At 43.7% G+C, this 25,877-nt stretch overlaps 2 protein-coding genes and 1 long non-coding RNA gene across 5 annotated transcripts in view; 2 read left to right on the top strand and 1 right to left on the bottom strand.

Moving 5' to 3' along the window:
• Positions 1 to 8,756: 8,756 nt before the first annotated feature.
• RPL7L1 (ribosomal protein L7 like 1) lies at positions 8,757 to 15,571 on the top strand. The gene is made up of 7 exons (XM_030564285.1): positions 8,757 to 8,836; positions 9,161 to 9,269; positions 11,351 to 11,514; positions 11,716 to 11,853; positions 12,145 to 12,254; positions 12,940 to 13,152; positions 13,548 to 15,571. The coding sequence occupies exons 1-6, from the start codon at positions 8,778 to 8,780 to the stop codon at positions 13,146 to 13,148; spliced, it is 789 nt and encodes a 262-aa protein (XP_030420145.1). The 5' UTR covers positions 8,757 to 8,777; the 3' UTR covers positions 13,149 to 13,152; positions 13,548 to 15,571.
• A 3,853-nt stretch (positions 15,572 to 19,424) lies between these two features.
• MAD2L1 (mitotic arrest deficient 2 like 1) lies at positions 19,425 to 24,606 on the bottom strand. The gene is made up of 5 exons (XM_030564319.1): positions 24,157 to 24,606; positions 22,919 to 23,065; positions 22,179 to 22,299; positions 21,338 to 21,441; positions 19,425 to 20,371 (listed from the first exon to the last, which is right to left on the bottom strand). The coding sequence occupies exons 1-5, from the start codon at positions 24,227 to 24,229 to the stop codon at positions 20,199 to 20,201; spliced, it is 618 nt and encodes a 205-aa protein (XP_030420179.1). The 5' UTR covers positions 24,230 to 24,606; the 3' UTR covers positions 19,425 to 20,198.
• The window catches only part of LOC115652376, a 32,267-nt gene continuing 30,943 nt past the window's right edge, over positions 24,554 to 25,877 (top strand). For 2 of the 3 annotated variants that reach the window (XR_004000622.1, XR_004000624.1), the window contains exon 1: positions 24,554 to 24,622. This is a non-coding gene — a long non-coding RNA (uncharacterized LOC115652376). Of the gene's footprint in view, positions 24,623 to 25,472; positions 25,731 to 25,877 lie in introns of those variants that run through there. The other variant, XR_004000623.1, reaches the window with a different exon arrangement.

Here is a 25,877-nt window from a genome sequence, read left to right as displayed (position 1 = left end):
AGAAATAAGATTGCTTTTATTCATGATAGTAGCAATACATTATATACAACACAGTTACTAAACAATTTCAACAGTTTTATTCAAAACCATATTTAGCTGAAAAGGGAACTAGCAAAGATGCCCTAGATAACATTTTTAGTGGATTGTCTCAGCCACAGATCTCTGACTCTCAGAAGAAATTTTTAGATATCCCTCTAGAAATCGTGAAACTGATTCAGGCTACACAAGAAATGAAGGTCAGAAAGACTCCTCATACAGATGAGTTCCCAAATGAATTTTACAAGACGTTCTCTGAAATTTTACTACCCATATTATTGAATATGTTCAATGAGGCCAAGAATGAGCAAACTCTCCTGTCTACTCTAAGAGCAGCTATAATTTCAGATACTTCTAAACTTTTAAAGATCTTGGATTATGTCGAAATTACAGTGCACACTCTTTAATCAATTGTGACATTAGGTTTTAGCTGAAACTCTTGCTGTGCAATTGGACAAAGTTCTCCTATGTTGTACACATAAATCAGATAGGCTTCCTTCATAATAAACATGGCTCAGATAATTTGCATTAACTGATTTATATTATTGTATTTGTATTATTGATTATATATTATTCATGAGATTCTAAGGAACCCTTAGCTGTAATTTCTGTAGACGCCAAAAAGACCTTTCACCACGTGTTAGCAAAATACGGATTTAGTAATCAATTTATTGCTTGGATTAAGCTTTTATACTCTAACCAGACTTCCAGGGTAGTATCAGGGTAAATCAGAAATCTTAGGCATTATTAAATATGCTCACAAAGGCCTTTTCTTAAATTGGGACTTATCAATAGCAATCCACTTATATGAAATATTTAGGAATATTGGTTCCCAAAAATATTCATGATATCCATAAGATGAATATAGAACTAATTATTCCCCAGGTGGCTAATGAATTGGGGAGTTTGTTAAACCCTTGGTTTGTGGAGTAAAATTAATATACTGAAAATGAATGCTCTTCCCAGAATTTTGTATTCCCTGAAGGACATCCCTACTTCTATTCCTCAAACTTATTTTAAGAAAATCAATAATATTTTCAGAACTTTCCTTTGGATGCAGGTCAGAAACCGAGACTGGCTCTGAGCAAATTACAGCTCCCCTGATCTCTGAGATGATTTTATTTTCCCAACTTGGGAAATTATCATATCTCCCTTTTGTTAAGACAGGCATCTTTGTGGATGTTAGATATGAGCACACAGATCTGAGTCTGGATCCAGACTGAATAAGAATATACCCTCTCACCCTTTCAGGCATTGTAGAGTCAAATTATTACAGATTTGATGGCTCCAGAGCTCCCACAATAATGGCTGTGAGGCAAGTGTGGTGAAACTTGACTAAAAAATTCTGCATCCATCCAGTCTTCCATGCAGAGGCAGTCCTATGGAGCAATCCTAGCCTTAAAATTAGTGACAAAACCTTGATGTGGAGGAATTGGACAGACAGAGGAATTATGACTGTATTGTAGCTAACTGAGGATACATTTAAACCATTTGTAGATCTTCAGCAACAATTTGGCTCGCCCTGCTTTGGGGCATGCAAATATCTCCAGTTAAAGTATTCACTTAAAAATATATTTGGATTGGATGCATTGGAAGCTCAAGAACCTCCAGAACTTTTATTATTTTGAAGGAAACTTCCTGGATTTTCTTAGCCAGTGGTATCCTTTTATGATTTTCTGGACCAAAAAACTCGGCCAAAGATTGGTAATTTGAGAGTTTCTTGGAACAGAGTTTTGGATACACAACTATCTCCAACCCAATGGAATACAACTGTGTCTAATGTTTAAAAAGTCGCTATAGACCATGGGGTGCAGCTTATTTACCAAAAGACACTTTTTTTAATATACTGATCCGCACATAGGCTAAAGGTAAATGGGCCTCATAAATGCTGACCACTGTTGAAAATGTAACTCCTTTAGTGCTACATTAGCTCATATGTTTGGGGAGTGCCCTTGTATTGAGATTTTCTGGTATGAGCTGGGTCAAAGGACTAATTTGATATTGAATACTAAGTTGGAGCACTCCCTCTTAAATTCCATTCTTGGATATATTCCTGATACCTGGAGATTATCTGGTAACAAGGCTGAATGGTTCTAATGTGTAGCATTGGTCGCTAAAAAATTAATCCTGCAAAGATGGAAAAGTCAGTCCCCATCCAATATTAATGCCTGGCTGAGTAATATGGCTGACCTCACAGCTAACAAATGACTTGCATTCTGGAGAAAGGGAATGCCTGAAAAATTCAAAGCAATTTGAGCTGATATTTTAGAGGTCTATGATTAACACAGACCTTAAAGATAGATATGTTGCTTCCTCTCTCCTCCCTTTAACCTAACCTTGTTTGTTTATTTTGTGTATTATGATGTATCTGGCATTTTGGTATATGTGTATTTATATTAATTTGGAAAAATTAATAAAAGTTATACAAAATCAGTGTGCTTTTGCTATATATTACATTACTACATATACTTTCTTCAACCGTAATGAAATGCAATAGACCAAAACTATTAAAACACAAGCTTCTGTCATCCTAATTTCACTTTAAGCATAAAAAATGGAAACTAGATTTAGTTTAGGATTAAGAGGTGGGATTTATGAGGAAATTGAGATTACACTTCTTTACACTGCAGAAAAAAAGATGATTGGTTAAAACTAAGGGTTGAAAATAACACAGTGGAAACAGTGGCTTTTTACACAGCCCAAATAAAAAGAATTTGGCTCATAATTAGAAGTAAAAGGGCAGGACGTTCAGCAAAGATATAATCAAACTTTTCTTTTAAGTGGAAAAGGGAAAAAATGGAATGGTACATGAGGCAAGTCTGCATATGAAGAAGTTGCATGCACATTACTCAAAAAACAGTTGTTTTAGATGTAGAATGGTGGCTTATGATCTTGTTTTCAATCATATACGTAAGGCTGACTCTTAAATCACAGTGGTTACTGCAATGCCAGCAAAGCACTGGTCACAGCAAGTACAGTCGCATATCATGTGCTGCTGCATTGCCCATAATATTAAAGCTGAACATTGGGATCATGGAAATTCTCCAGGGCATCCCGACCCTCGCACCGAGGCATGTATATTTCAGCCACAATACAAGTACTGGGGCTAGTATCAGTTTCCTGTCCCTCCACATTAGACCCAATGGTGGGGAAACACTGTGAAATACCCCTGTAATGCTGACGATCAGGGCAGTGGTACTTGATTTAAGGACATGAAGCTTCAATCCCCATAAATTAGTGGTTGACCAAAAAGTGGTCAATGTAATAGATTTGGATTTTGGTACAGCATTTGATACACCTCACTAAATCCTGATCTCAAAATAAATTTAAATTATCTTGCTTATGAACACTTATCACATGGACTGAGAATAAATAGAATGACCTTAAATCACAAGTAATTACTAAAAGGCAAAAGTAATAAGTTGGAGAGAGGTGTTTGGGTGTGTCATCAACAGCCATGTCATGTGTCAGGGGAGGCTAGAAGACCAATTAGCAGATGGGGATAGGAAAGGTTACACAGGCCTGAACAGAGGGGTCAAGCTGAGCAAGCATGGTGACCTATTTGCACTAACTCTCCAAACCTTTTCACCCATTCCTACTTGTTGACCCAAGTATACATTATTTTAAAGTACTTTACAAATGATGTTATAAATCACTTGTAAAAGGGGGAGAGGGCATCTAAAGGGCTGTATCTCACTCATACTGATAGTCTTATGGAAAGCAATGGTACTACTTGCATGATAAGGACAAGTTAAATGGCTAAAGGTTGCAGGATATGATTCAAAATTATATTTACATTATAATGTGTTAGAAAAAGCAATTCATATTTATTCATTGCAGACAGTATTACTTACATCATAGCATCTTCCCGGTAACCCAGAAAGTATTTCTTTAGCCTGGGAGAGAGCAGAATGGAGCATATCTCCATTTTTACATTCTCTTTGCATTTTCCATTTAGGGTACCGTACATTCATGTTTTTTGATCAAAGCTGAAGAGACAGATCTATCATAGGAAAAAGAAGCTGACCAAAAATATGACACAAAAAGTGATAAATTCAGACATTCTTATTAAGAATATATTAGAATCAGCATCCTGCTCTTACAACCATTGCCAGCAGTGAGTCTCCTATCTCTTATGCTGAGTGGCATTATCCTCTGTGAGTAGTCCCATTAAAATAAAGTGTCACTGCTTTGCACTCTGCACACATCTTGGGCCTAAGCTAGCAGCTCTTAATCAAATAAGTACTTCCACTGAATTCAGGGTTGCAGTCACTGAGCCTTTATTCAGAAGTAAGTCATTTACTCACTTAGGAAACATTGTTTCACATTGTGTTGTCCTTTAGGATTCATTTTTCCTTCAATTTTTCCCAGGTTAATTATCGTTAGCCATTAAAAATGCTAAAAGGGCATCAGTTACAGTTAGAAGTTCCTTGATGTCAATTAGCAGAAGCTAAAGAAAATATTCAGAAGTGCTTCAGGAAGTCAAGTTTTCCGGTTCACTGTCTGTAAAATGATATCCCTAAAGTCTCTAGTGCTAAACTCTGAAACAGAAGTAATTATTTCCTTTTAGAAAGTTAGTGGCCCATGAATGGAACATGTTGAACCTCACAGAATGAGGTTAAAGAATCTACTAACATGAAGCTCCAAATGTTAACTTGATATAATAAGAGAGGGGCTGTAAGGGAAATTTAAGAATAGAAGTACACTTTAATTTACACCCAGCAGAGTGAGATACTTAATGTGATTAAAATTCTGGGATGGAAACTAAAGTTCATCTAACACATCTGTACTTGTCAGGAAAAGAAAGGTGCAAAAAAAAATCTTAATTCTGTTCTAATCCTCTCTAAGCGAAAGGGTGCAGTCAGCTGAATGAATGCTGAATAATTGAGCAATTAATTCATGGCAAGAGGTTAACACTATAGGCTGTTGAAGGGGAGACTTGGTGACAGTCTATAAGTACCTATATGGGGAACAAATATTTGATAATGAGCTCTTCTATCTAGCAGAGGAAGGTATAACACGATAAAATGGCTGGAAGTTGAAGCTAGACAAATTCAGACTGGAAATAAAATGTACATTTTTAACAGTGAGGGTAATTAATCATTGGAACAACTTACCAAGGGTTGTGCTGGATTCTCCATCGCTGCAATTTTTATATAAAGATTGGATGTTTTTTCTAAAATACGTGCTGTAGGAATAATTTTGGGGAAGCTCTATGGCATGAGTTACACAGGAAGTCAGACTATCAGCAGTTTTCAACCTTTTTTCATTAGCAGACCCTTAAAATTTTTGAATAGAGGTGCGGATGCCTTCGGAAGTCTTAGACATGGTCTTCGGACACCCCGAGGTCCAGGGACCATACATTGAAAACCACTGTTCTATGGTAACACAACCTTTTGCGGATCCTTTTGACATAGTCAGCGCACCCCCAGCAGTCTGTGGACTACAGGTTGAAAATCAATGGACCAGTTAATCATAATGGTCCATTCTGGCCGTGTAATCTATGAACTTATAATGCTTGTTGTATGGTATGTACAATTGTCTTTGTTAAAAGATAATAGCAATATTAACAAATTAGCAAAAAGCATTTGTAAATATGGCTGCCTCTTACAGAAAAAGAAAAGTGATTTTGTTTGGATATTATAGCTGCAATAGCACACAAGCTAGCATCAGAATTCAAAGGTAGGTGTAATACCTGTAATGATATTAACTTTCAACTTGTGCTTGAAAATTATTAGATTTCAAGTTCTTGGTGTCTATCATACTGCAATTAGATAGGGTGCCCCAAAGGACTTTGATTATATGATATGCAGTGTTACTGTAGCCATGTCAGTCCCAGAATATTAGAGACAAGGTGTGTGAGGTAATAACTTTTATTGGACTAATGCCTGTTGGTGAAAGAGACATCAATAAAAGTTGGTCCAATAAGAGATATTATCACCTACCTTGTCTCTTTGATTACGTGATTCAGAGAGATGCTTCTTTATTTTTTCCATGGTTTGGAAAGTAAAAATGGCAAGGAACACACATTAACATTTTAACAGCAGTAGCACCTAATGATGCCAATAAGAGCGCCCCAGGCTGCTTGGTGCCATACAAACACATAGACACATAGCCTCTGCCCTGAATAACTTATTGTTAATATAATTGTTACATTTAGAAGATAAAATAAAAAAAGAGCAAGATCACAGATCATAGATTATTAGGGTTGGAAAGTTAAAAATCACTTAGAAAAGTTAGATGCCTGCAAGTCACCAGGGCCTGATGAAATGCATCCTAGAATACTCAAGGAATTAATAGAGGAGGTATCTGAGCCTCTAGCTATTATCTTTGGAAAGCCATGGGAGACAGGAGAGATTCCAGAAGACTGGAAAAGGGCAAATATAGTGCCCATCTATAAAAAGGGAAATAAAAACAACCCAGGAAACTACAGACCAATTAGTTTAACTTCTGTGCCAGGGAAGATAATGGAGCAAGTAATTAAGGAAATCATCTGCAAACACTTGGAAGGTAGTAAGGTGATAGGGAATAGCCAGCATGGATTTGTAAAGAACAATCTGATAGCTTTCTTTGATAGGATAACCAGTCTTGTGGATAAGGGAGAAGCAGTGGATGTGGTATACCTAGACTTTAGTAAAGCATTTGATACGGTCTCGCATGATATCCTTATCGATAAGCTAGGCAAATACAATTTAGATGGGGCTACTATAAGGTGGGTGCATAACTGGCTGGATAACCGTACTCAGAGAGTAGTTATTAATGGCTCCCAATCTTGCTGGAAAGGTATAACAAGTGGGATTCCCGCAGGGGTCTGTTTTGGGACCGGCTCTGTTCAATATCTTCATCAATGACTTAGATGTTGGCATAGAAAGTATGCTTATTAAGTTTGCAGACGATCCCAAACTGGGAGGGATTGCAACTGCTTTGGAGGACAGGGTCAAAATTCAAAATGATCTGGACAAATTGGAGAAATGGTCTGAGGTAAACCGGATGAATTTCAATAAAGACAAATGCAAAGTGCTCCACTTAGGAAGGAACAATCAGTTTCACACATATAGAATGGGAAGAGACTGTCTAGGAAGGAGTATGGCAGAAAGAGATCTAGGGGTCATAGTGGACTACAAGCTAAATATGTGTCAAAAGTGTGATACTGTTGCAAAAAAAGCAAACGTGATTCTGGGATGCATTAACAGGTGTATTGTAAACAAGACACAGGAAGTCATTTTTCTGGTCTACTCTGCGCTGGATAGGCCTCAACTGGAGTATTGTGTCCAGTTCTGGGCACCGCATTTCAAGAAAGATGTGGAGAAATTGGAGAGGGTCCAGAGAAGAGTAACTAGAATGATATAAAAAGGTCTTGAGAACATGACCTACGAAGGAAGGCTGAAAGAATTGGGTTTGTTTAGTTTGGAAAAGAAAAGACTGAGAGGGGACATAGCAGCAGTTTTCAAGTATCTAAAAGGGTGTCATCAGGAGGAGGGAGAAAACTTGTTCACCTTAGCCTCTAACGATAGAACAAGAAGCAATGGGCTTAAACTGCGGCAAGGGAGATTTAGGTTGGACATTAGGAAAAAGTTCCTAACTGTCAGGGTAGTTAAACACTGGAATAAATTGCCTAGGGAGGTTGTGGAATCTCCATCTCTGGAGATATTTAAGAGTAGGTTAGATAAATGTCTATCAGGGATGGTCTAGACAGTATTTGGTCCTGCCATGAGGGAAGGGGACTGGACTCGATGACCTCTCGGGGCCCCTTCCAGTCCTAGAGTCTATGAATCTATGATTCCAGGCATATGCATCACTCTTTTGTGGAGTCACCAGCATGAAGGAGTACCAAACCTTGGCTGGTAGCGTGCAGATCACCCCATGGCTGAGACAGGCATTGTAGGTACTTCAGCTACTAAGGCTGTGTGGTTCCCAAAAACACACTCCCCAATTGTTTCCCAAACTACTCCTCACAATATTTGGTGCTTTTCTTAAAGCCCCAGCTCCTGGAAGCATGTGATTGGGTAAGAATCTCAGCTTTCATTTTTTAAAATTAGGTTTCTAGCCCTTGTTGTTGTGAAAAAAAACCTTGAAAATATGACCGAAGTGACTCTTAGTCTCCAAAACAGAAGGTAAATAAGAATAATGTCTTATGTTGTTAAAATGTCATGATTTTTAAGCCAATTGCATGATTTTTGAAGGGGCTGGCATTCCTGTCGGAATGCTTGCACTACTGCACTTGCCTTACAAATCTCACAGACCTTTTTCCTCTTAGCTACTTGTATCCCACCTGAGCAGGAGGGGGAGTGGCAGCTGAAGCATGGGTTGATGCCTGGAAGGACTGGTCCTCTAGGTTTCCAGGCATGTTAACCGCAGTATTTTAGCCTTCTCAGGCTGCACTTTCTCCCCCACAAGAGATTACCAAGTCTGATTTTGTTATCCAGCCCCCACGGTAGCTGGTGTTGTTTTTGAAGCCCTTATAGGCTGCCAGGCCTCAGCCGCGGCCCAGCGCCGCTCCTGCTACACGCGGAGCCTCAGCACGAGGCGGACGGTGGAACGCGACCCCGCGCCCTTCTTAACCTCAGCAACAAACCACCCTGCTCCCAAGCCCGCAGGTGGGAGTCACGGCCAAACCATAGAGACAGAGTCTATGCTTTCAGGGGAGATAGAGAGGCCCCTGGCGGCAGTAGTCAGACGCATGCGCAGTGATGGCGTCTCCTCTGCGTGTACGGCGCGGTGCTCGTTGGCACAGTAGCCGCATGCGCACTAGTGGCATGACTCCAGACTCAGGCGGAGGCGGCACCATGGCGGAGCCGGAGTGAGTGGTTAATTTGCGAGCGGGAGCTGGCAGGGAGGATCCGTTTCCATCCCCGGGGAGGGAGGCCCCGGAGCGCTACCGAGAAGGGGGCGTGGTGGCCGTGTGCCGTAGGGGCGGCGGGAGGGGAGGCACGTGCGCGGTGGGTCCCCGCGAGCGGGAGCAGGGCAGGCGGTCCCGTATCTGCCTGACGCTGAACGCGGGCCGCGCTCCCTGGCCTGGCCAGGCCTGGCGGGAGGGGCCCGTGAGGAAGCTCTGAGCCGGACTCCCCTCCCCGCCCGGCCCGGCGCGGTGACGGGTCTCGCTTGCCGTGTTCTCTTGCGTTAGACCCAAAAGGAAGATCCCCCTGGTGCCGGAGAACTTGCTGAAGAAGCGGAAGGCGTATCAGGCGCTCAAGGCCACCCAGGCAAAGCAGGCGCTGTTGGAAAAGAGGAAGGTACGAGCCCTGTGCCTGCAGGCACCCTGCGCTCTCCCCGGGGCAGGCCGGCTAGAGCAGCGGCACCTTTTCTCATGCCTCTGCAGCTCGTGCCGGAGGTGGAGGCTACTAAAGCACATTCCCCGTGCGAGGCTGGGGCGGCACTTTTATGGGTTATTGCCTATGGAAAAGGCTCCGAGCGTTTCTGTAGTTTAATAGTTGGGGGGGTGGGGCTGCTATGGAGGGGTGTAGATGTGGGAAGAGGCACCGTTTCTAACGCACAGGATATGGGATTGCAGCAAGGGAGCCGCGGATGGTGGTTGTAATTGCTATATGTATCTGTGTCCTGGGGATTTTATGTGTAGTTTACCTAGTTGTAGTACCAAGCTGAATTGCCAGCCAAAACCTGTCTACACTGGACAAAGAAGTGTGGCAGAAAACATGTTTGGTTCCCAGATTGTGGTTTATGGACTAGTTACTTGTGGTCTGTAGAGAACTCACAGGTTGCATAGAAGCCCCACCCCTCTAAGGGACTTAAGCATCTTCATTTGGCCCAGATTTAGGAGCCTGTCTCTGCTCAGGATTAGCAATCATGACCTGTCCTGGAGTTACATGCCTAAGCAATCATTTCTCAAGGAAAAATAGAGTAGGGAGTGATATTTTTCTCTTCCGCACCCTCATGCCCAGTAGTTAGAGCACTTGCCCAGGATGTGGGAAATCCAGGGTTAGTACCTCAGTCTGCCTGATTTGAGTCAGGGATCTGAACTCCAGATCTCTCATTTTCCAAGTGAGTGCCATAATCTCCAGCTAGTGGGTTTTCTGGAGTGGCTATCTCAGTCTGTCCTGTTGAAGCTGTTATTACTTTGTATGAAATAATTATTTATTGGGACAGAGAATGAGTAATTGATTGGAGCAGAGGTTTTAAAACTTTTTTTCTGGTGACACAGTTGAAGAAAATGTTTGATGCCTGTGACGAAGGGGTATGGGGAGGGGGCACTCAGAGCTGGGGAAAGGGGTTGGGGAACAGGCTTACCTCAGGCGGATCCCAGTCAGCGGTGGTGCTAAGGCAGGGTATTGCCTGTCCTGGCACTGTGGAATACGCTGCGCCCCGGAAGTGGCCAGCAGCAGGTCCAGCTCCTAGGCGGAGGCGTGCAAGTAGCTCTGGGTGGCTCTTGCCTGCAGGCACCAGGCCCGTCCCTCCCAGCAGAGCCACGGGGTGGGTGCAGTACGCAGAGCCCCATGCTCCCACATCACCTACAAGCCGGACCTGGTGCTGGCCACTTCCGGGGTGCAGCATAGTATCAGAACAGGTAGGAACTAGCCTGCCTTAGCCGGGCAGCACCGCTGATGGGACTTTTAACGGCCTGGTCAGTGGTGCTGACTATAGCCGCCGTGACCTAGTACTGGGTCATGACCTGCAGTTTGAAAACCACTGGATTAGAGCACTTACCTGTGAGCGGGACATGTTCCACTGCAGGGATTTGAACCTAGGACTCCTACATTCCATATGAGCTCAAGGTTATTGGGGACCACCACATCTTGCTTCTCCATTTTTGGTGTGTGATCTAGCCCCCAAAATCAAAATCAGGGATTTTGGACATTTCCACTGTTTCTTTTTTTGTTTTGACTGAAATAACTTGCCAAAATCAGCACAAATTTGTGAAATGTTTTGGTCAATCCAAATATGCATTTTTCAGTGGAAAAATGGTTTTTGGCTTTTTAAATTGTTGCTGACCTATGGCTTTCCATGAGTTGGTCTTGCAGTATATTTAGCTGTGGAGCCCTGTTCACTTCAGGCTGCACAGGGTTCATTTAGTTTCTCAGTCATGCTTAGCTGCTTTGCTGTCAGATTGAGTGTTCAGGTATATGTTCTGCACTTCTCCACATACATTTTCCTAATTTGCTCAGGTAAAAGGTTCAGTAGGCTGGCTCCTCCTGAATTGTAGCTAAAGACTAGGTCTGTACTGGGCCGCAAGGCTGGCCCGCAAAAGGGGAACACAGAAGGCTGGCCTACGGCCGGAGGGCCGCAAGAGGCCGGCCCGTGGCAGGGGCCATCTACACCTTCTGATAGAGCTGATCATCTCTCATCTCTCTGTATTTAGCACCAGAAGGGGAAGCAGATACAGTTCAAACGTATTGAGATATTTGTTCGAGATTCACGGCGCAAACATAAAGATGAGGTCCGGTTGAAACGCATGGAACAGAAGCCTGGCCAAATGGTTCTACCTCAGGGCCCCAAGTTGGCCTTTGTTGTACGGATTGCAGAGTAAGGAACTTCTTCTTTTATACCATCTCCTTCCTTTTGCTGGTTTCCTCTGTACTTGCCCAGGCTCATTTCCTGGTCTACACCTCCCTTGCAGTGGAAAGGAGAAGATGGGGGTTATCAAGATACAGCCCCCTGCAAGTGATCGTGGAGCGATGCCTGGGTGGGAGAAGTACACTTACCAGTGTGTTTTCTCTAATTCAGGATTAAAGGGGTGAGTCTAAGGGTGCGGAGGGTGATACAGATGCTGCGGTTGAGGAAGATTTTCAGCGGCACATTTGTTAAACTGACTCCAGCCTCATTGAAGATGCTGCGCACTGTGGAGCCCTATGTAGCATGGGGGTGAGTAATCCTCTGATTTTCAAAATACAGTGGTAAACTGTAAATATTATTCATAGTGGCTTTTTTATGTAGTTATTTTCCTCTTGGTTAGTTAACTCTTTCAATTCAGTTCTCAACTTTGGTGTCCTGATATCTAAAAAAGGTGTTGGGACCCTTTTCTCTAAATATGCTTCAAATACTGGCACTACTTATTCTGTGACATGACAGTGATGTAGGAGAGCCCCTTGGTTAACTCTCTGCTGCACTGTTAATACCTCCTGCAGTAACAGCCAGGTATTTGATTTTGAACAGACATCCCAATCTGAAATCTGTACGAGAGCTCATCCTGAAACGAGGTCAAGCAAAGATCAACAAGAAGAGGGTTCCTTTGACAGACAACATTCTGATAGAGAAGCATCTAGGTGAGGAAGAGGACCTAAAGGCAGTTAACTTAGGGAAGTGGGGATTAGTTTTTCCCTCTAATTTTTCCACTTGTATGAAGAATGAATTTTGTTACATGCACCAATATGGAGGCAATGTGTGACACACAACCTTCAAATTAATATGGTGAGGATGGGGTCGAGGGGATCTGAGTGTGGGAGGGGCTCAGGGCTGGGGCACAGGGTTGGGTTGCGGGGGTGTGAGGGCTCTGAAGTGGAACCAGGGATGAAGGGTTTGGGGTACAGGAGAGTGCTCTGGGGCTACAGTGGGGAGAGAGGACTCACCCCAGCTCTCTCTCCCCACTGCAGCGCTGGGGCTGCAAGATAGGTGCCCCTTTCCTGGCCCCAGGAGGGGTGCCCTGGCCACAGCAGGTCTGGGCTGCTTCAGCCGCGGCAGGTTGGGGCCTGGGGGAGGGGTGCCCCTTCCCCAGCTGGTCCCCGGGAGGGTTCATTGAGCACGTGCACGATGCTAAATAGGGTGCTGTGCAGCTTTTATGGAACTTAGGTGGGGGTCTGTGACTTAAATGGTTTGTGATATATGGAGAGACTGCGACTCACTGAGAGAAGATGAAAATATTTGTGTGGAAATGTGAGAGGAGACTGGTGAGGTGCAGAAGGATTTTATAGTTGTGCATCTTCTTATTTATTTATGCCCTTGCTCCCCCAGGGAAGTTTGATATTATTTGCCTGGAAGATCTTATTCATGAAATTTATTCAGCTGGGAAGCATTTCCGAGAAATCACTAACTTCTTATGGCCATTTCATCTCTCTGTTGCTCGCCATGCTGCATGTAACAAGGTCGGTTTCGTCAAGGAGATAGGTGAACCTGGGTACCGAGGCGAGGGAATCAACAAACTCATACGTCAGCTGAACTAGTCAGGTGAGGAGTGGTTATTTCCTTCATGTACCAGAGTGTTGATTGCTGTGGGTTCTGCAAATTATTATACCATCTGTTTCTTAAAAGTATCGTGCACTGGCCTCATACTTGATTGTTGATTGTACAGAAGTGACTGTCAGAGCAGTGGGAAATTGGAGTTCTTGGAGTGAAAAGCTAGCAGCTTATCAATGTGGAGATATTTAGATTGCATGCAAAGCACTTACAACTCTTCAGGGTACCCTATAAATAAGACAGCACTGGATTGATATTTCTTAGGTTTGCCACTGTATTTTCCTTTAGACATCAGCAGTCTCACTGAATGCTTCCTTAGAAGCCAGACACTTTTTGTACTTATGATGCACTTAAAGCTGATATCTCTTTTCCTTCTTGTCATCTAGGGTCCATATAAGGATTTTAGGTTTGTCTCCTGCTCCGTGCTGTACGTTTGCTCAGTTCCAACAGTCTTCAAGAACAATGTGACATTACATCTCCTGTCTGCTAACTTCTTCGGCCTTCAAGGAGATAATCATGCATGAAGGAGATGGATTGAATACTGTCCCTTCTCCAGGAAGAAGTCAAATTGCTATCAAATATGAGCAAAAAGTGACTTGAACTTGCGGGGAGCAGAGCTTTCCTGTACATCTGATGAAACACATCACTAAGACAAATTTTTACTATTGTTGGTTTTATACCATCTTTCTTTTGAAGGATCTATCCTTCGGAATGAACTTGTACCTGCAAACAAGGAGTTTGGAAGATGGGGGGTCCTTTACCGTTATTTAATCCTTCATTGCAGCTGACTTGTGCCTAAGGATCTTGTGGTTCAGCCCTCTCAAACTGAATCAGTTTGTCTCTAGTGATGCTGAACTTTCCTCCAGCTCCCAGTTTCCCTTAGTATCACAGTCACCTGATAAGAAGATTATCCTTCCTGATGCACAGTTAAGGCTGAGGAGTGTATTGTAAATACATCCCTCAGTCACTGTTGCTGAGCAAGCTGCTGGCAGTAAACAAACTCATAGAGGTTCTATAATTTCTGAAATATCCAGACCATGTTTAGCCCACTGCAAAAGAGGTGATCTGCTGCTGCTTGATCACATGATGCCTTTTAGATTCTCCTAAATCAGACTTTACAGGGACTCACTGTTTCTGGGAAGGGAAATCTTGTTTGACCTTTACCTCATTGATTAAATCTGTAAAGAAGTCCTTTCTTACTCAGTGACTTTCAAATAAATTATCAAACTCCGCTGTAATTTGAGATTAGTGTATGTGTAATAAATCAACAAGCAGGAGAGAGGAATTCAGGGGGTCAGTTTTCTTTAGTAAAACTGAGCTTCTGCCTGTACTGAACATGAGAATTGAATATCCTTAAACCTAACTAGTAGTGGCAGAAGAAATTGGAAAGTGGTGCTCTGATTGCAGTATGAAACTAAGTGGGATTACACTCCTTGGAGAGGAGTACCTATGCTGTTTTGCAGTCATTTGCAAAGGAAGTGCTTCTGACCCAGTCTTGCTGCTGCAATTGCCATTTGGAAGGGAAGCAAATGATGGTGTTAAAGTGTGTGAAAAGAGGAGGGAAGAGACCGCTGCACTTCAGTAAAAATGACCTTTTCACATAACTTTGGGAACAAATATTAGAGTATGAATAGATTTGTAATAGGCTGAAAATGAAGTGATATTGGTAGTACATATGTTTTCAATTCGTTTCAAAGTGGATGTGTTCATTTTTTCTCCCTCTAATAGAAAACAGTTCTTGTGCAGATCTTATTGAAGACTTATATTGGACAGTAAGTAATTCAACTCTTGGGTTTGACTTAAGTCTTGCAAGATCTTAGGGAACAGCATTGGTCAGTGTACACTAGACTCAGAGTAAGAATTGTATTTTCTCCCATCTCTGACTTACTTTGTAGTCTTGGGTAATTTGGTTCCTCTCTGTGCCTCAGTTTCCCAATATGTAAAATGAGAAAATTATATTTGAGATATATGGATACTGGAGTATTGCTATGGCTGCATAAGAACAAGTGAAGAAATTTGACCCTTTTTTTGGTATGCTTTACTCCTATAATGCAAATTTCCTCTACTTGAAGTGTTAAAGGTGACCTGTAAAGCTTTTGAATTTTTCTATTACTGTCATATAGCATGTAACTTCTTTAAAGACAAACTTTTATTTTATTTCTTCTTCCACACATGACATAGGCCTTAGCCACTTGTAACTTCATTTTCTGTTATAGTTCCATCAGAAATCTCATGGATGTGATAAATTAGTAAGCTATAATAACTGCTCTAAACATGTCCACAGGGGGAATTTGCATGAGTTTAACTTAAATTAGTTCTTAAACTGATGCAAATTCCTGGGTGGATGTTCTTTCACATTGAGTGGTTTATCAGTTTAGGATAAAACAAAATAAACCTGGTTTAAATTAAAGGGTCCATGCAGGCTTTTTTCACTGATTTATCTACATTAATTTAAAATTATATTGGTTAAAGCATTGCAGCTTAGGGCTTGGCTACACTGGAGAGTTGCAGTGCTGGTGGTGGGTTTACAGCGCTGCAACTTAGTAACTGTCCACAGCTGCAAGGCACATCCAGTGCTGCAACTCCCTGGCTGCAGTGCTGGCTGTACACCTGGTCTGCTTGGGGTGTAACGATTGCAGCGCTGGTGATGCAGTGCTGCTTGTCAAGTGTGGCCACCAAAAGTGCTGCTGTTGGTCTCCAGGGTATTAGGAGGTATCCCAGAATTCCTGTCCACAACAAACTGGAAGAATGGCTGAACTCAGAGCTCCCAAGCTCCCCGGAGCTACTTATCCCAAAAAAACAAACACAGCTGTTCTTTGCTCCAGCAATGATGAGCGGAGGCAGGGGAATTGCTTTGGAATGTTCACAGCTGTTTGCTTGAGGGGAGAGGGGAGTCCGTGTTGAGCAGCTGCTTATGTGGTCTGAAGGCTATTTAGGAGTGCATAATTTGCATTTAGTGAATAAGAGAGCAGTGGGGGAAGGGGTCAAAACTTTTAAAATGATTGAGGGTAGGTGCTATGTATCTTCTAGTCCTTAGAACTTGCAAGGCAGGGAGCTGAGAACAGTGTCAGCTCCAAAAATCGACTGTCTCCCCCACGCTCCCTGTCACACTCCATCCCACCCCTGTTTTGAAAAGCACGTTGCAGCCACTTGAATGCTGGGATAGCTGCCCACAATGCACCACTCCCAACAGTGCTGCAAATGTGGCCAAACTGCAGCACTTTCCCTACACAGCTGTACGAAGACAGCTGTAACTCCCAGCGCTGTACAACTAAGTGTAGCCATACCCTTAGACATGCCCTTAGTCTGAGGCTTTTTGCCTCCCACCCTTGGGTCGAAGGCAGTAAAGTATTAAAGAGTGAGACAGGGCAATGGTGTTTGCATCTGATTATTATGCAAACAGCAATGATGAAAGCAGGGAGCTGAGCCTAAGTACCTTTGTCTTGGGATTCCCTAGGGCAAGTATTGAAGCTATTTTATTTTTAAATCATGAAAGCAGGGTGTTTGACAAAAATCAAGCAGAAGTGGATCTTCCTAGACCATGGGTATTGTAAACTAAAGTGAACAAATGCAGAAAAGCTTTGCAAATCACCTTTAAGAGGTTATCTGGATTTTCCTTGGACTATAAAGTTTTCAGTAAAATTCTTAGTCTAGAGGAATGCATACTTATATCACACATGTAGAGAACTCCAACAGAGAAACCAAGCAAGAATGATTTTTTAGATCATATGTAATTAACAAAATATCTAACCCAGCATTCAAATTTTACTGTGTATTTCAATACAGCTTGATCCTCCATATTCTTAGCCACAGGTCAATCAATGGGACTCTGATTGAACCAGTGGGTCACTGCAGGCATAAATTCTCAATCTGGCTAATTTCCTAGTAGAAAAATATCATTTACATCTATATTTTTGAACATTGAAACATGACAGGATTTATCATGACTCAGTCACTTATATGAAGGAGAAAGAACTATTGTGAAAAGGAACTGCCACAGCATCTAAAGAAAGCAGAGTAATTGTCAGCTGAGCAAATTGAGTTGTTTACAAATGGTGAGGTCCAGGTTTGAATCTTCCTGCAGTTACAGGGCACAGGAGATACACTCCCCAAGCATGGCCAACAGCTGCCAGAACCAACATGGCTTAGGCTCCATCCACATGATACCTAGCTCTGGTCCCAGACTCACCCCTCATTTCCTCCTGCATACCTCCCCATCCAGGGCTTAATTTTTCCTGGGGCTTTTCACTGCAGAAGACTTACTAGCTAGCAAGTTGTTTTTTTTTTTAGAAAGCACCCAAAAAAGCAAAACAGTCAGACAAGAACATGCAAAATACCTTTTGTGTTTCTATTCTGTTTGGTCCAGGAAAAAATAGAGATCATTGTATGTATATTAGTCTGAAAACCCCCACAAATAAATTACAATGATTTGGACATTAGGAAAACAAAAATATGCACATATAAAGTTAAGTATTTTAGGTAAAATTGTCAGCGTGGCCACCACCAAGAGTTGGTGGCTGCACTCTGAGGCCATGTGGTTGGTTTTGTACCTCATCAACCCCTTGAGTCGGGGAGGGATGAGTAGTAACTCCACCTCTCTACTCCTATGTCTGTTTTTAGGCCCCCCCCCCCCAAGTAGTCAGCACAGTGTGGCCTAATGGCCAAGGTCTGTATATTGCCTCTCCCCAAGTGGGATAATGCAGCCTAGCAGCTGGAGTTTGCAGTGTGTCCCTAGAGCAGTGCAGTCCGATGGCCAGAGTCCATCTAACTCCCCCTCCCTGAGTGGGAGAGTGCAGCCTAGTGGCTGGGGTCCGTGCTGCCCCCTTTTGAAGGCAAAATGGGGGTCAGGTAACTGGGGCTGCCACAGGGGAGCAGTGGCCTCTAGTAAGGGGGCCCAGGCACACCAGGCCCTGGCAGTGGCAGAACAGTCCACCATAGGGTCAGTGGGGAATCCAACTGAAACACACTGACCTCGTAACCATGGGAGGAACCATTCCCTGGGTCACTTCCTACCAGTTCTCAAACAGCAGTAGTTCATATGGCATCAAGGTCTCCAGATTCCCCAGCACCAGACATTCCCTGGGGTTCTGATAGCCGCAAGCCTCTGGTCCAGGTTTCTAGACCTTCAGCTCTTGTAGGCAAGAGCTGTAGCGGCTCCTGGGCTGAAGCCTCTTCCAAGCATCCTTCCTCCTTGGCAGCCAGCCCGCAGCTCTTCAGGCTTTTATATCGGTTGGAGCAGAGCCTTAGGGGTGGGGCTTCCTCTGCTAGGAGGGAAGGGTTAACCCCCCCAGTGCCAGTGCAGGGCCAATCCACCCCATCACAGGCCACCAAAAAAATTGTTGCAAGAACCCCTGGACTAAGGACAGCATCTTATTATAAGAGTCAGGCAACTTATAGGCAGAGCTGGTAGCTCTGCCCATAAAATGTATTTTGGCAATACACAGCTTATTTAAACAAAACAAAACCTTATTTTTCTGCAAACAGGTAATCAAGAATGACTGCATAAGTTTTTCCATTCTAAATTTTATCATTTACACTCACTTTTCATTTCACTTTCTGGACTGAAACCTCTTTAGCTAAAGTTCTGGCTTTTTTTAAAAATGAAGAGTTAAATCTAAGTTTTTAACAGCGAGATCTTTTCTTCAAAAGGGCCTTATTGCCAAAATGACTGGAAGTATGAAGTGCTCTTCAATCAGAAGAGCTATTTAGCCTTCCTCTGAAGTTATTAGATCAGATTGACTTGAAATTAGCACTCTACCCCCCAAAGTATGTTTGAGTGTTTTTAAGATTGTAATATGCTCAGTTGAAGAAAGTTACATATGATCTTAACTGTTTAGAAATTTGTATAGGTGTAAGGTGTGCAGCTTTAGAATTGTTCATGCAACTTTGTCATTTTCTAAGTCTACTTAAAAGGAATATTGTTGAGTTGAAACAGACGCAGTTTCAGGTACTACTTTTGCCTTTAAGTACCCTCACTCGATATTCTTTTATATAAAAACCTACACCGAGCAGGGGAATCTATACACCAAGTACCATTAAACAATCATTTTTTCTTATCCTGTGCACAAATCCTATAAGCCTATAGAATAAAGTCGCACTTCTGCAATCTTCAGTTACAAAACTTAGACCAGGTGAAACAAATAACGGAAGCTGTGATAGTGATAAGCCTTTCTGAGGGAATAGTATTTGACTTGCACAAAAACTTAAGGACATTGTCCAAGAAGCATGAAACGTGTAATTCACAGATACTGCACAAATGTAAGTTTTCATTAAAGGTTTTAGAGCTTTATTCTATAAAACATGAATACAAAATAAGACATATTAACAAGAAAACGTTAACTACAGAGTAAAATGATACCCAAAATCTTTTATAGGTCAGAGAACAAATCATTCATTATATGCAGACCTTTCATTACACAGTGGAAAGGACTGATTTTATAATTTCTGCCCTGGAACAGAGAGGTGGGAGGAACAGAGGAGACTTCAGTAGTGGATTAATCCCAGGATCATCTTCATTAACATCACTATCCACCTAAATTGCGATCAAGAACAACCTTGATTTGTCAGAACCATTTTTTTTCAGCGTAACAGTATATTTTTAGAAGTATGTTATAGTGTGCACCTCATATGTATTCATTATGAGATCATATTGAAGATTAGGTAACAATTGCCATTTAAAGAGTATTCCAGGGCAATTGTAAATATCTCTAGGCAGCCTTTCTAAGCCAGGTTTTAGAGGGGTTTCATATTGCTCTTGGTGCTCCAATCTAGAATGGATTTGGCATACTGCCATATTTTCCTAAGTAAATCCTTTGTGTCTCAGAGTGACAACAATAGATCAACAAGGACTCAGGGCAGCATAGTGTGATGTGAAACAAGGGAACTGCTTTTTTTGCTATTATTTTGATCCAAACTCCAGTAAAAGATACAGAAAAAAAAGCCACCCACACAAAATTCTGTTCAGGATGAAACTACAGTTCATAGTGTCAGCTTTACAAGAAGGCAGTTTATGGACACTGACCACATTATTCATTCCGTCAGGGAAAAGAATCCCTTCTGTAGGCCACCATGCTATTTACTTTGTGAATGGTGGTAGTGAAGGAACGAAGACGGACCTCTTCAGAGTTTGCAATAAACTGTGGTCCTGACTCTTCCCATTTTTCTGGCACTGCCAAATCTTTGTCTGTGTAAATAAGTAAGTCAAAGGCACCTGCAGGCAAAAGAGAGTTGTCAATAGTTATGCATATCTTTCAGATTGTGCAAATGCATAACCTGATTCCAAACCATTGACCAAAAGCCCCCACAAAAACCAGCTCACATATATGCTACACATGGCTATACATGGTGTGTATGCGAGGCTAAGTTAAAAACACTGAGCTTTAAGTTTGAAACATATTTTCAATCTTGTTTAGCCTCCTAAAAGATCATCTAAAAACACACTTGCAAGTAAGTGCTTACCTTTCAGTTTTTACTTCATTTATGCAGTTCAGTAGTTCTATAGTATAACCAGGACATGTTGTACAAAAGTTACTTGTATGTTTGCAGTACCAGGGCTTAAATATCCACTTGAGCAATGACTTTATAAAAGTTAGTTCGCAGCTATGCTCAAATAAACTAGTAATTTGTTATTCTACAGTAATTTATTGGAGAACATTTCTGCTTATACATAGTATACAAACTTTTTTTTTTTTTGCCAAATATGTATGCCTAAACTCAAAGTTGAATAATTTTAATTCAGTAGCAGAGTTCATCTCTTTTTTGAAGAGGGTCACTTAACCAGGAATAGCTGTACAAATACTTAAGTGGGAGAAAGAGAACATGTTTAGAACTATTAGCACATTTAAATAAATGCTTCTCAATTGAAGTTAGATTCCAAATCAGGAATAGCATATAGTTTTAGACTTCCAGTATTCACGTTTAACTGTACCTCTTTACAAAAGCAGACAACTCGCACATAGAATGTTACATAATTGCAGAATAGACATTAGGTCAGGTGTCATACTTAAATCCTTCATTATGAAGTAGAATGTCATTTAAATCTACATAAGCAGTATACTGCTCATAATTAGAAAGGAGGTAGTCTCATTCTGATTGAAATTTCAGCTCAGGATTAAGGTATTGTCTTCTACACAAAGTTTGTAGTGTTTCATTAGACACAAAGGTTTGGAATACTCACAGGATGTTTCCAATAAAGGCAGAAATGTTACTGTGGCTGTTATTTGTCTGATAACAGATCGAATTTCCTCCTGGATAGCTTTCTGAGATTTCTCTCTTGGTACACTGCAAGAGAAGTAGTAGTTGTCAATATAGGAAGGAAAATGAAGTTTTTGTTATGATGAGAAGTTTCTCCAAATCTACCTCTCTTCATTACTTAGATGCGGTTATTGTTCTTCCTATACAATAAAGGGAATTATCCCTCACTCAAGAAATGTAAGTCTCAATTATTATATGGTAAAATACAAGATGGATGATCAAGGTTTGGAAAACATAACCAAAAATGACTGTTTGTTTAAAATTTCAGTTCATTGTTCTCCCACGAAGCCCCTCAATGCTTAAGGATACCAATCTCTGTCTTGATTTCCCTGTGATCTGGAGTTCATGGAGTAATACTGTTACCAAAACAACTGCTTCTTAATATGAGAAATCAAGAATTAGAACAGTGGTGGAAAAAACCAAAAACCACACATGTACCAAGGGAAAATTTTACCTTTTCTATGCAGCTCCTTTTAAAGTAAATGAGAGTTGCATATTCATCTGAGATCAATTTTTCCCCCCCCATTTGATTTAGAGTGAAGCACACTAGTAGACTAAAAGCTACAAAATGCTGTCAAAGATAAAACACACCAGCTCAGGTTCCTTCTATACCTGAATTTGTTTTTTTTTAAATGATTGACCCAGATTATTTTTGTGTGGCAGTTCATAAATACAAAACAAAGGCCTTTAATACTTGCACCTAATCAACTACTAGCAGTAGTCAACAGGAAGGGTTTATAACTGTGTAATTTTGACTACATTACCTCTCATCCTTTGCAGTCTTGTCGCATTCAATGTCAAACTGCCACCTTTCAAGAACATCACTGCTTTCAATACTAGAGATTACCACCACCAGCCGCTGCACTAAACACTTGTATAACCAGTCTGAAAGAAGCAAGAGAAAAATAACTTCCTCAAAGTCAGAAGATACAGATAATGTAGAGAGAGAGAGAGTCTTCATTAATGCTACATTTACTGTCTACACTAGTAATATCACTGTTTATGGAAAAGCAGTTAATATAGTCAAATTGAAGACTGCATCGCATACTAAATTAGTGACAAGCTCCAAGGTGTACATTCTCTCCAATACTAATAGCTAATCCAGAAATATAAAAACAATATGGTAGAGAGAAATTGGCTATGTAAATGGGCACACTGAACAGACATGTTAAGACTAATGTAACCTCCTAGCAATTAAAAAATTCACTTTTGAGCTCTGAATGGTGAAGAGATTGAATACATTGCTCTGCCTCAGAGAAGACTGGTCAGAATGTATAAGTGTTTGCTAGACTAAGGCTCTCCCTAATAGAAATAAATAGAATAGATAAATATAAATAAAACAGATAGCCTGTGTTGTCACAACGTGAAACATCAGTTTATATGCAAGGCACACTCTAAAAACACGTCATGATTCTAAAGAATTATGCTAGGTGATGAATACATGGGAGTTCAAAGTTCATAAAATAGTGTGAGCTACCATCTAGGTGCATTTGAGCTGCGGTACCTTTTAGCTGTTCTACCACGTTGTTCAGGTAGTTTTTAAGTTCAGGGTCTGTAGTTACCAGCAGAGTGAGCCCGTATTTCTGCACACGTGTGAAGGTCTCCGAGGGATAGATCCCACGCTGATATAAAATGCTGTTGATGCCATAAGCTGAAAGGCAGGTAGAGTGGCCTGGTCACTGGACTCTCCCAGCCGGCACCCCCACGTGCAGCCAGGCACTCTGCGATCCCTTCCCTCCGCCTCATTACCGGGATGGGAAGGGAACAAAACTCCGCAGCCGCGAGTAGCTAGGCGGAGACGCAGCTCCCGGGACTCCCCGAGCGATGTCCGGGTCACCGCATTGCCTCGGGCTCCCTCCCCGGGGAAGCGCGCAGCCCGGTGCGCTGCAGGGACCCTCGGGCGGGGTCCATCACCCCCAGGGCACGGGGGCAGCGCGCAGCCCGGTGCGCTGCAGGGACCCTCGGGCGGGGTCCATCACCCCCAGGGCACGGGGGCAGCGCGCAGCCCTGTGCGCTGCAGGGACCCTCGGGCGGGGTCCATCACCCCCAGGGCACGGGGGCAGCGCGCAGCCCGGTGCGCTGCAGGGACCCTCGGGCGGGGTCCATCACCCCCGGGGCACGGGGGCAGCGCGCAGCCCGGTGCGCTGCAGGGACCCTCGGGCGGGGTCCATCACCCCCGGGGCACGGGGGCAGCGCGCAGCCCGGTGCGCTGCAGGGACCCTCGGGCGGGGTCCATCACCCCCAGGGCACGGGGGCAGCGCGCAGCCCGGTGCGCTGCAGGGACCCTCGGGCGGGGTCCATCACCCCCAGGGCACGGGGGCAGCGCGCAGCCCTGTGCGCTGCAGGGACCCTCGGGCGGGGTCCATCACCCCCAGGGCACGGGGGCAGCGCGCAGCCCGGTGCGCTGCAGGGACCCTCGGGCGGGGTCCATCACCCCCAGGGCACGGGGGCAGCGCGCAGCCCGGTGCGCTGCAGGGACCCTCGGGCGGGGTCCATCACCCCCAGGGCACGGGGGCAGCGCGCAGCCCGGTGCGCTGCAGGGACCCTCGGGCGGGGTCCATCACCCTCAGGGCACGGGGGCAGCGCGCAGCCCGGTGCGCTGCAGGGACCCTCGGGCGGGGTCCATCACCCCCAGGGCACGGGGGCAGCGCGCAGCCCGGTGCGCTGCAGGGACCCTCGGGCGGGGTCCATCACCCCCAGGGCACGGGGGCAGCCCCGCCCCGCCCCGCCCCGCTCACTCACAGAAGAACTCAGCTACGATCTCGGCGCTGCCCCGCAGGGTGATGCCCTGCTCCCGGCTCTGCTGCTTGGCCATGGCGCAGGCAGGCGGCGCCCGCAGTCCCCGACCCCGCCGCCGGCCCGTTCAAATCAGGCGCCGCCTCCTGCACCACCGCCACAAAAGCACCTCATAGGCTCTCGCCGACCCTAGTCTCTTTAGCGGTCCCGCTGACGCATGCGCGTTGCCCGCTGACAATAACAGTTCCAGCACGCGCCTTCTCCCCCGGAACCTCCCTTCTTGCGCAGACGCAGTAACTTTTTCTGCTTCGGCGGGTCAGCCCGAGTTGTCAGCGTTGCCTGGCAGGGATTGGGGAGCTGCACGTTCTATCTATTTCGGGGGCGGCTCCTCCGAACGCGCTGACCTGTGCCTTCCTCCGCGCCTGCGGCGTGCTGTGCGCGAGACTGCGTCGCCTGGCGTCGAGCCACGGAGGTTGGCGGGGAGGTTTGAAATTGCAAACGCGCTGGGACTGCGCTGATTAGGAGTCCCCGCGCATGCACGGGGGGGAAGGGCTGCGAGTGACTGCAAAGGGGGTGGAGGTCTCCATCCCTGGAATCCCCGTGTTTCTAAAAGCAAACGTTATCTGCAAGCAAGGTGGGAAGAGAGTCTGCAGCTGCATCAGCTGGGGGGAGGGGGAGCTGCTGCCAAATGTGTGATCCCGAGGGCTGGGGCCACTGCTCCATGGGGAGAGAGTTGAAATGGCTGATAAAGTGCAGTCTGGTGTGTTGCAACGCCACCCCCACCAGGGCCCAGCAGTGGGACTGCAAGCCCTAGTTGGGCACGTGGCTGAAGTATTTTAATATTCTGGAGCGGGAGAGGGGGAAGTCCTTAGGTTAACATTTTACATCCCTGTTTTCAGTATAGCTAGAATACATCCAGGTCATCTCCTTTTTTATCTGCAAGACTCAGAATTTGTTTCTATTCATGAGAAGTAAAAGCACAGCCCTTAAAATGACAGGAAAATTAAGGAACATGTTTCCAGTCCTGTTGAAATACATTTCCATTCCTCATATCTGAAGTTATGAATGTTGACTAGGGAATCTGTCTTTCAAATGCCTTACTCTGGAAAACACAGCCTTTCAACTAAGTACACAGTGAAGAAGCCAGACAGGGCTGATGGCCCATCAGCAAAGACAATGGACTGTGGAATAGCTTGACCTTCCTGTGGGTATTTTGGCCAGCCTACAAGCAATGGCCCGTTTGATATACTGAAGGGCATGTGACCAGCCCATATTTCTCTGGACTGGACTCCATCTTGGGATGTCCGCAAACCGGTCTGGGAACCAAATTTTGAAATAAAGGGTTGCTGCTATATGCTAAAGCTATATAAGGCAGCAAGTGACATCATCTGTTGTTCTTCACTCCTCACACAAGAAGACACCTGGAAACACCTGAGAAACAAAGCCTGAACTGGGGGAAGTGCTGAACCCAGGCTAAAAGAATTTCTAGTGTGTATGTGACACACCTGGGGATTCCAAGCTGTAAAGCCACTACAGCTTCTCCGTTAAGAATCTGCAGGCTGCTTGTATAATCAGTTAGGGTGAGGATTTGCTAGTTCATATCCTGTCTTTCTAGTATCTTAGGTATAGTTTGTATTTATTTGCTAGGTAATCTGCTTTGCTTTGTTTGCTGTCACGTAAAATCTATCTTTTGTAGTCAATAAATTTATTTTAAGTTTTAATCTAAA

Source organism: Gopherus evgoodei, chromosome 5, assembly GCF_007399415.2.
Source record: "Gopherus evgoodei ecotype Sinaloan lineage chromosome 5, rGopEvg1_v1.p, whole genome shotgun sequence".
NCBI classification, from domain to species: domain Eukaryota; kingdom Metazoa; phylum Chordata; order Testudines; family Testudinidae; genus Gopherus; species Gopherus evgoodei.
The sequence above is the reverse complement of the archived record's forward strand: the minus strand, read 5'-3'. Positions and strand labels throughout refer to the sequence as shown.